Source organism: Prunus dulcis, chromosome 3 (assembly GCF_902201215.1).
Source record: "Prunus dulcis chromosome 3, ALMONDv2, whole genome shotgun sequence".
NCBI lineage: Eukaryota > Viridiplantae > Streptophyta > Magnoliopsida > Rosales > Rosaceae > Prunus > Prunus dulcis.
Genome location: NC_047652.1, coordinates 10,556,550 through 10,567,170, shown reverse-complemented (window position 1 = coordinate 10,567,170; position 10,621 = coordinate 10,556,550). Strand labels below are relative to the sequence as shown.

General features: G+C 39.6%; 1 protein-coding gene and 1 non-coding gene across 2 annotated transcripts; one reads left to right on the top strand and one right to left on the bottom strand.

Moving 5' to 3' along the window:
• The first annotated feature begins 1,342 nt into the window (after positions 1-1,342).
• On the top strand, positions 1,343-2,776 carry LOC117621728. The gene has a single exon (XM_034352278.1). It carries the CDS (start codon positions 1,343-1,345, stop codon positions 2,774-2,776), a length of 1,434 nt encoding a protein of 477 aa, XP_034208169.1.
• On the bottom strand, positions 1,952-2,058 carry LOC117623679. The gene has a single exon (XR_004585205.1). It is a non-coding gene; the product is annotated as a small nucleolar RNA R71 (small nucleolar RNA).
• Positions 2,777-10,621: the final 7,845 nt, after the last annotated feature.

Sequence of the window (10,621 nt, the reverse complement as noted above, 5' to 3'; positions counted from 1 at the left end):
TTGACTTTAGACCTGACATGTTGAGCAATTAATTGAACAGGGAGCAATTAAGGGAGGTCTTTCCTTGACTTTAGACCTGACAATTAAGGGAGCAATTAAGGGAGGTGTGTCAGCTACTCAAGTGCAGAGGAGTCACTCCATTCACCAATAATTCACTCCAGCCATCCTATATCACTTCATTCAGCCCAAAATCAGAAAAAAGAACTCCAACAAGCCTTCCTTCCATTTCCTACGAATTTGTTCTTTCTCTGCCATCACCAACCACCCAAACTCATCCCAAATCACCTCTTTAGTTGCCATACTCTAGACATGAGAAAGTTCTTGGAGTAGCATTAGAAGTGGAGAAGCACCTGGAGAAGCCTTGGAAACCACAAGCAACTTCAGAATTGGGTTTCTCTACTCTTATTGCATTCAATATGTTTTCTCATTTTTGCTTAAGTTTCATTTCCATTATGAGTAGCTAAATTCATAACTAGGGCTATGATGTAACCTAACATGAATATTCTGGGTTTATAAGTTGAAGTTTTGAGTTTCAAGTTTGATTCATGATTCATATTCCTATTCTTTATGCTTATCAGTTAATATGCTTGTTTGGATGATTGATCACCATTAGAACTTGTATATTAGCTACCTTGGTTTGAATCAAGAGTAGACACCATGCTTTGATTTGAATTGAACTATGAATAAGAAAAGTATGTATGGACATTCGACAACAGGGATTAGATACATGCTTGGTTGTTTAAATTGTTCTTCTATGCTTAATGGGTTCCTAATGCTTAATTTAGATTAGACAACAAATGATCAAGTTAGGGAATTAGGAGCACAAGGTTAGGACCAGACACCATGGCCTAATCATACTTTAGCTAGAATCAATCTTTGAATCCGAATGAGACTTGTCACTTGACTCCTTATAACCCAGAATTGAATTGTTATGGTGAATCGAATGCCCTAGTCTCCCAATCTGTTTTCCAGCCTACAAAAGTACTCTTTGTTACATTTGTTCACCTTGCTTTTGTTTGAAATTTCGTTTTGCCTCATTTGTTCAACAATTACAACCACTCTTGCTTTAAATTCTGTTTTAGACTTAACCTCCTACTTTCTTGAATTTGGTAATCTAAGTACATAACTAATTTTAACTTCTCAGTCCTCGTGGGTACGACCTCGTACTTGTCTTGCTATACTACTAATTGGCCCGTACAATTGCGAGTTAACATTTTAACAACAAATTTTGGCGCCGTTGCCGGGGACTGAATGAAAGTTCTTCCCTGGTTATGTGCCCAAAGTTACCCTATTCTTTTAGAAGTACTAATTAACTCAAATTATTTTCTGTTTCAGGTAGTTTATGTCTAGTAATCCTTTCCTTGAACAAGTGAGGTCTTCATTCCAACGTTCGAGATCTTTGAACGCAGGGCCATCTTTGCAACCAAACCGGGTGATCTCTGAAATTCAGAATCGTCTAGAAAGAGAGTTAGCAACTGCAAAAGAGCAAGCCATTGCCACATTTGAAGGTCTTGCTATCCACACTGACCTCCCAGGGTCTTCACCTTCAAATTCGGAATCAAGTTCAGACCAAGAAGAAGAAGAGATGGCTGCCAATGAGTTCATGGGAGACCTTGATATCCCAACAATTCCAGCATCCCCTTCAAGCATCTTGCTGCCCACCGCAGCTCGAAACTATGAGCTTAAATCTTCTCATCTTAATATGCTCCCTTCTTTTTATGGTTTACCTAATGAAGATCCATTAACTCATATAAAGGATATTTTTAATGTTGTGAGCTCTTTTCCCTTGACAGGTGTGACAGAAGAGCAACTTCGAATGAGAGTGTTTCCGTACACTTTGAAAGATAAAGCGAAATATTGGTTGAATTCTTTGAAGCCTGGTTCACTCATGACTTGGGGAGCCATTCAAAAGAAGTTCTTGGAGAAATATTTCTCCACGCAAAAAACCGACATGCTCAGGGACAAGATCCTTCTATTTGCACAACAAGATGATGAGTCGTTTTGTGAAGCATGGGAGAGATTCAACGGGCTGCTCAATCAATGTCCTCATCATGGGATTCCATTGAAGCTTCAGATGCGTATGTTTTATAAAGGACTAACCCCCTCTAGCCATAATATTGTCACTAATTTTGCAGGTGGTTCTTATAAGACTAAAACTCCAGAAGAAACATATGAACTCTTTGAGGAGATAGCAATGGAGACCCAACACACCGATACAAGAGGTAAACGTATTGCTGGTGGTTCTAATGATTCTTCCGGTGTGCAGATTTCCAAATTGGAACAAAAGCTAGATGCCCTCCTTGCATTGAACTCAAGAAACCCTTTGAAGGAAGTGTGTAGCATCTGTGAAACTCATGATCATCCTACCATTTCTTGTCCCTTTGGGGCTGCATATCCAGAATTTGTGCAAGAGCAAGCTAAGTTGGTGAATTCCTACAACCGAGGTCCAATAAATGACCCATATTCTCAAAGTTATAATCCAGGTTGGAGGAATCATCCAAACTTTTCATGGAGGAATACACAGAATCAAGCGAATCCCCCTTCACTTCAAAGGCCACAACAATCATCATCGTTGGAGGATATAGTGAAGCAAATGGCAATCAACCAATCCAATTTCCAGCAAACAACACAAGCTGCCATCTCCAAGTTGGAAGTCCAATTGGGCCAGATAGCTACTGAAATAGCTCAAAGAGAACCTGGGAAATGGCCAAGTCAAACCGTGATCAATCCAAAAAAACCAAGAAGCCAAGGCCGTTCATGTGCTCAGATCAGGTAAGATTGTTGATAACAAAGTTGGTTCTGATCTATCAAATGATGTTGTGGTTGTAGAGGATGAAGATGAAGAGGAAACCACAGCTATGGAAGGAGAACAACCCAAAACGTCCCAATCTGCTCCTAAGGCCAAATCTGATTCTCAGGAACCCAATCCATTTCAATTGCATAAAAGAGATGACAAATTTGTGCCATCACATCTTCATCAAGATAGATACATCCCACCTCCTCCATATATTCCACCGATTCCATTTCCAGGCCGTTTGAAGAAAGCAAATCAAGATAAGGCTTTTAAAGAGATTTATGATATTTTGAGTAAAGTTAATATCAATTTGCCCTTGCTTGATGTTGTTAAACAGATTCCTGCATATGGAAAGTTCATCAAGCACTTGATGACTCACAAGCTCAATTTTACTCCAAGTGAAGAAGTAAAGCTCAACAAGAATGTGAGTGCTGTGTTGCAAAGGAAGCTTCCACCAAAACTAGAAGATCCTGGCAGCTTTAACATTCCCATTAACATCGGAGATAAGGCGGTTGGAAGAGCCATGTTGGACTTGGGAGCAAGCATCAATGTAATGCCATATTCAGTTTATCAGGCGCTTGGCTTAGAAGGGATAAAGAAAACCTCAATTCGTCTTGAACTAGCTGATCATTCTATCAAATATCCAAGAGGTATTGTAGAAGATATTTTAGTTCAAGTTAATACACTCATTCTTCCGGCTGATTTTGTAGTGATGGATATGGAGGATAACCCATATGTAGACCGTGTTGATCCCATTCTCCTCGGGCGACCATTCATGGCCACTGCAGACACAATCATCAAAGTGAAAGATGGCACCCTCTCCATGACTGTTTTGGGTGAAACTGTTGAATTTAAAGTGTTTGATGCTCTGTCTCAACCTTCTATCACTCTTGATACTTGTTTTTCAATTGATGTTGTGGATCATGAGGTTTCTTCTAAAATTGTGCAGAAAAAGTCTAATGATGCTTTGGAAGCGGTCCTAACACAAGAAGAGGAAGATCTCTTTGAATCAGAGTTCCAAGAAGTGATGGCTGCCTTAGAAGTGTTTCAACCATACCCACCATCCTTTAGGCCACCACTTGAGCCTCTTGCATCATCCTCCACAAAATTGGAGCCATCCATTATCACCCCACCAAAGCTAGAACTTAAACCTCTACCCAATCATCTTAAATATGCTTATTTGGGTGCTAATGAAACCCTCCCTGTTATAATTGCTGCAAGTCTCACTTCACATGAAGAGGACAGTTTAATTGAAGTTCTGAAAGAACATAAAACAGCCCTTGGATGGACCATAGCAGACATCAAAGGAATTAGTCCAAGCATGTGCATGCACCAAATTTTAATGGAAGAAGACAGCAAACCATCTCGTGATGCACAAAGGAGGCTAAATCCCAATATGAAAGAGGTGGTTAGGGCTGAAGTTTTGAAGCTACTTGATGTGGGAATCATCTACCCAATTTCAGATTCTAAGTGGGTGAGTCCTGTGCAAGTGGTTCCAAAGAAGTCCGGAATCACCGTTGTAAAGAATGAGAAGAATGAGCTAGTTCCAACACGCACTATCACCGGTTGGAGAGTTTGCATTGATTATAGGAAGTTGAACACATCCACGAGAAAAGATCATTTTCCCTTGCCTTTTATTGATCAAATGCTTGACCGTTTATCTGGCCATGCTTACTACTGTTTTCTTGATGGATTTTCAGGTTATAATCAAATTCCCATTGCTCCGGAAGACCAGGAGAAAACCACGTTCACATGCCCATTTGGTACATTTGCTTATAGAAGGATGCCATTTGGTTTGTGCAATGCTCCAGCAACTTTCCAAAGATGCATGATGGCAATCTTTTCTGATATGGTGGAGCGATTCATGGAGGTATTTATGGATGATTTTTCAGTTTTTGGTTCATCTTTTGATGATTGTCTTCACCACTTGTCTCTAGTGCTTACAAGATGTCAGGAAACAAATCTGATTTTGAATTGGGAGAAGTGTCACTTCATGGTAAGACAAGGAATTGTGCTAGGCCATGTTGTTTCAAACAAGGGAATTCAAGTGGACAAAGCCAAGATAAATATCATCACAAATCTACCACCCCCTTCCTCTGTTAAAGGAGTTAGAAGCTTTCTGGGCCATGCCGGATTCTATAGAAGGTTCATAAAAAATTTTTCAAGCATTTCAAGACCATTGTGTAATCTCCTTGCTAAGGATGCTGTTTTTGAGTTTGACGAGATTTGCATGGAAGCCTTTACGACTTTGAAGAAAGAGCTAACTTCAGCCCCTATTATCATAGCTCCAGATTGGTCTTTACCATTTGAAATAATGTGTGATGCCTCTGACTTTGCTATTGGTGCAGTTTTAGGTCAAAAGAAGAACAAGCTTCCCCATGTGATTCATTATGCAAGTCGGACCTTGAATGATGCCCAACTCAATTACTCCACAACAGAAAAGGAGTTGCTTGCTGTGGTTTTTGCTTTAGAAAAATTTCGTCCTTACCTTGTTGGTTCTAAAGTAATTGTTTATTCTGACCATGCAGCTCTTAGATACTTGCTCACTAAGAAGGATGCCAAACCTCGCTTGATCAGATGGATTCTCTTGCTGCAAGAGTTCGATTTGGAGATTCGAGACAAGAAGGGATGTGAAAATGTGGTGGCTGACCATTTGAGCAGAATTGTGGTTGAAGAGCAAGGAGAAGCTGTACTACCATTGAATGAGACTTTCCCAGATGAACAACTATATGTTGCCCAAGTCAAAGAGCCATGGTATGCTGATTTTGTTAATTATCTTGCTTGTGGTGTTCTTAGAAATGATCTAACTTATCAGGACAAAAAGAAGTTCTTTTCCATGGTGAAACATTATGTCTGGGATGAACCTTTCTTATTCAAGCATTGCCCAGATCAACTCATTAGAAGATGTGTTCCAGAAGAAGAACAAGAAAGCATCCTTAGGCATAGCCACGAATTGGCTTGTGGAGGCCACTTTGGAGCCAAGAAAACAGCACTTAAAATTTTGCAATCAGGTTTCTTTTGGCCTACTCTATTCAAAGATGCATTTAATTTTTGTGTTAAGTGTGATAGGTGTCAAAGGATGGGAAACATAAGCCGCAGGAACGAACTGCCATTGAAGAACATACTCTTTGTGGAACTCTTTGATGTATGGGGTATTGATTTCATGGGACCATTCCCATCTTCCTTTGGTTATACCTACATACTTGTTGCTGTTGATTATGTGTCTAAATGGGTGGAAGCCATAGCCACCAAAACCAATGATCATAAGGTGGTCCTGAAGTTCTTGAGGGACAATATTTTCACAAGGTTTGGTACTCCAAGGGCTGTCATTAGTGATGGAGGCAGCCACTTCTGCAACAAGCTATTTGAAGCACTCATGAAGAAGTACAATATCACCCACCGAGTCTCTACACCATATCATCCTCAAACTTCTGGTCAAGTAGAAATAAGCAACAGAGAAATTAAGCAGATCCTAGAGAAGGTGGTGAATAGTACAAGGAAAGATTGGGCTGCCAAGCTCAATGATGCATTATGGGCTTATAGGACTGCATATAAGACTCCCATCGGAATGAGCCCTTATCGTCTTGTGTTTGGGAAAGCCTGTCACTTGCCAATGGAGCTTGAACACAATGCTTTTTGGGCCATCAAGAAGTTGAATTTTGATCTGGACAAGGCGGGCCATGTTAGAAAGTTTCAGCTCAATGAATTGGAAGAAATTCGACATGAGTCCTATGAGAATGCAAAGCTATACAAAGAACGTACCAAGAGTTACCATGACAGGAACATTCAACGGAAAGAATTCACCAAAGGTATGTCGGTTCTTTTGTTTAACTCACGTTTGCGTCTCTTTCCAGGAAAATTGAAGTCTAGGTGGCTTGGCCCATTCACCGTGGTCAATGTATCTCCCTATGGAGCTGTGGAGATTCAAAATCCTAAAGATGGCTCGACTTTCAAAGTAAATGGACAACGTTTAAAGCCATTCTATGAGGGAGTGTCAGTTGGAATTCAAACTGGTCATGTGGTGGATCATCTTCCCTTCGTACAATCAAGTTAGCTAATGGCATAATGTCTTGCCAAGACATTAACTAAGGCGCTTCTTGGGAGGCAACCCATGTGTTGAAGAATAAGGTGCTTGGTAGCGGTCGACCTAATCGCATCAAGAGGGAGTTTCTCTAATACTTTGTCTTAAACTTTCCCCTTATTATTCACATGTTCTCACTCATCCTTGTTATGCTTTAACATTGAGGACAATGTTCAATTCAGGTCTGGGGGGGAGGTTTTCAATTTTTGTTCATTTTTGTTTACAATTTTCGTTCGCTTGTCACTTTCATACAACCAATGCTATGGAGCTGCCATTGAGATTTTCATATCAGAAATTTTACACTTCACAAAGCTTTTGCTCTTAGAATTCTGGTGGCTAAAGTACCATGCTCAGATTCTTGAAGGAAAATAGTGGAGACTACCCTAGTGAGCTATTTGAGCCTAATTGCTTTCTTGAGAGGGTTTAAAGTGTTTCTATTCCTCATCTCTACTTATTTTCTTCAATTCACTCTAAATGATCTCATTGTTCCATTTTGGTTGAATACTAAGGATGATTCTCTTTGCAGATATCAGGTGCGTGCTCTCACCCATGAATGAACTCATTGAAGTGATGCTAGGCTCTGCGTGTATAACCATTTTATGTGCTTTCTTTTCACCCTACCCATTTGTGTGTTCCATCAGCTCTCTTGCAGCCAAACACTACAAGCCTTTTTCTTCTATCACCCTCATAATTCCCCTAACTTTGTATCTCAATCAGAGATATTTAACCTATTATAGCCATACCCTATAGCTTAGAAATATACCAAGGTGTGCCAAGATAAAGTTTGAAGCAAGGAGGTTGCTGCCACATGCCCAAATGTAAATTGGTGCGAATCTATGTAAAAAAAAAAAGAAAAAAAAAAAGAGAAGATAAAGAGAAAGTGTTTCGATTTGATCTAAATGTGAAATATGAAGTCTATGGCAGATGATGCTATGAAGTTGCAGCCATACCATTCTAAATCAATGACACCTTGCAGATCAATGAAGAATGCAACCTTGGTATGTTCTTAAGTTAGTTGTGTTCCTTCCAATTCTTCCACTTCCCTTAACCTTAGCCTTTCATTACAACCTTGTGAAAGACCTAGCTGATCTTTGAGGATGTATTCATGGGTGCTGGTATGTATGTGTGTATCTCTACTCTTAGTATTTGATTCCCTTCATGAGATCTAACCAAATATTGTGCGTCTATTTCATATACTCACTTATGCTTGTTTGAGAGAATAAAACCATAGGTTCTGAGTGATTGAGTGCTAGATGTGAGAATTAGAGTTGAAGCATGTTCTTCCTTCAAGATTTGAGTATGTTTACTTTGAAGCCGTGTGCCTTTGAGCTATAGCTTCCACTTTACACACTTATTGATCATCTATCTTGGCAACTCTATGGTGTTGGATGCATGATTAAAGTTTTCTTTCATTAGTTGTTTTCAAAGTTAGTTTTCTAACCTTTTGGTGTTAGAGAGTCAGTAAACGTTTGTGGGTATCGTTTCTGTTAAACCCTCAGGAGACACAACTCTTCCGATTAGGGATGCCGAGAGGTTTAAAGGCTTGTTGCATATGCACATTGCAATCGAGTTACCTACAGAAGTGGTTTAGTTAACTTCTTGTTTTGTTTTCAACTTTATTCTCTTTTGTTTTGCTCGAGGACTAGCAAAATCTAGGTCTGGGGGTATTTGATCAGTTCACAATTGTATATCATTTTGTACCCTTCTTGCTTATGATTTGGTTATGTTATTGAGTCAAACGTGTGCTTTTAATCCTTTTTCTGTTTATCATTCAGTTCATTGGGCTCTAGGTAACAATGGTGTCTTTGGATAAGAAAAGATGCAAAATGGTGCAAAAACGAGCAGACTGGGTTAGCAACTCATTTCGGCCTTAACATCTTTCTCCGAACTTGGATTGGCCCAAATAATATGTTGTTAGAAAGATGAGAGTCTGAACTTCAAGATGGACTACTCAAATGCATCAGATAATTAAGTTGAGCCCAATTCGTGAGCCCATATGCACACCAAGCTCAGGATTGCATTTTCCAGTTGTTGAGCCTTGGATACTTTCTTTGAGCCATGTGACTCACCACAGCTTTCCTTGACTTTAGACCTGACATGTTGAGCAATTAAGGGAGCAATTAAGGAGGTCTTTCCAGCAATTAAGGGAGGTCTTTCCTTGACTTTAGACCTGACATGTTGAGCAATTAAGGGAGGTAATTAAGGGAGGTCTTTCCAGCAATTAAGGGAGGTAATTAAGGGAGGTGTGTCAGCTACTCAAGTGCAGAGGAGTCACTCCATTCACCAATAATTCACTCCAGCCATCCTATATCACTTCATTCAGCCCAAAATCAAAGAACAACTCCAACAAGCCTTCCTTCCATTTCCTACGAATTTGTTCTTTCTCTGCCATCACCAACCACCCAAACTCATCCCAAATCACCTCTTTAGTTGCCATACTCTAGACATGAGAAAGTTCTTGGAGTAGCATTAGAAGTGGATAAGCACCTGGAGAAGCCTTGGAAACCACAAGCAACTTCAGAATTGGTTTTCTCTACTCTTATTGCATTCAATATGTTTTCTCATTTTTGCTTAAGTTTCATTTCCATTATGAGTAGCTAAATTCATAACTAGGGCTATGATGTAACCTAACATGAATATTCTGGGTTTATAAGTTGAAGTTTTGAGTTTCAAGTTTGATTCATGATTCATATTCCTATTCTTTATGCTTATCAGTTAATATGCTTGTTTGGATGATTGATCACCATTAGAACTTGTATATTAGCTACCTTGGTTTGAATCAAGAGTAGACACCATGCTTTGATTTGAATTGAACTATGAATAAGAAAAGTATGTATGGACATTCGACAACAGGGATTAGATACATGCTTGGTTGTTTAAATTGTTCTTCTATGCTTAATGGGTTCCTAATGCTTAATTTAGATTAGACAACAAATGATCAAGTTAGGGAATTAGGAGCACAAGGTTCGGACCAGACACCATGGCCTAATCATACTTTAGCTAGAATCAATCTTTGAATCCGAATGAGACTTGTCACTTGACTCCTTATAACCCAGAATTGAATTGTTATGGTGAATCGAATGCCCTAGTCTCCCAATCTGTTTTCCAGCCTACAAAAGTACTCTTTGTTACATTTGTTCACCTTGCTTTTGTTTGAAATTTCGTTTTGCCTCATTTGTTCAACAATTACAACCACTCTTGCTTTAAATTCTATTTTAGACTTAACCTCCTACTTTCTTGAATTTGGTAACCTAAGTACATAACTAATTTTAACTTCTCAGTCCTCGTGGGTACGACCTCGTACTTGTCTTGCTATACTACTAATTGGCCCGTACAATTGCGAGTTAACATTTTAACAACAGTCATGGGCCCGGGACCAAAAGCAAAAGAATTCGAAGTGCTATCCCAAAAACATAGAGCAGCACCTATCAACGAAGGATTCATAAAAATTTGGTGTTTCGACAGCATGATAGCATGGAAGATACTGTTCAGTATCCATTTGTCTCTAAACAAGGGCAGCATCGCATCTACCCAGTCAACTTAAGGAAGGAAATCCTCAGGAAGAGGCACACCAAGGTTTGAACCCAACCACTCTAGGTTCGCATCCCACGACCCCCAGTCGATGTCTTCCAAACCATAGGAAAATGGAGCTTGGACCAAGCGAGCATTCAAAGCCAGCAAATTTTTAGGCTTAGCCTGATGATAATGAGGACCCAAGAGTGGAGTTCTATAAGGACCTCTCAACG

Bases quoted from the DNA above. Each gene is read 5' to 3' on its own strand.
- LOC117621728 (XM_034352278.1), top strand. From the start codon at position 1,343: ATGTCTAGTAATCCTTTCCTTGAACAAGTGAGGTCTTCATTCCAACGT.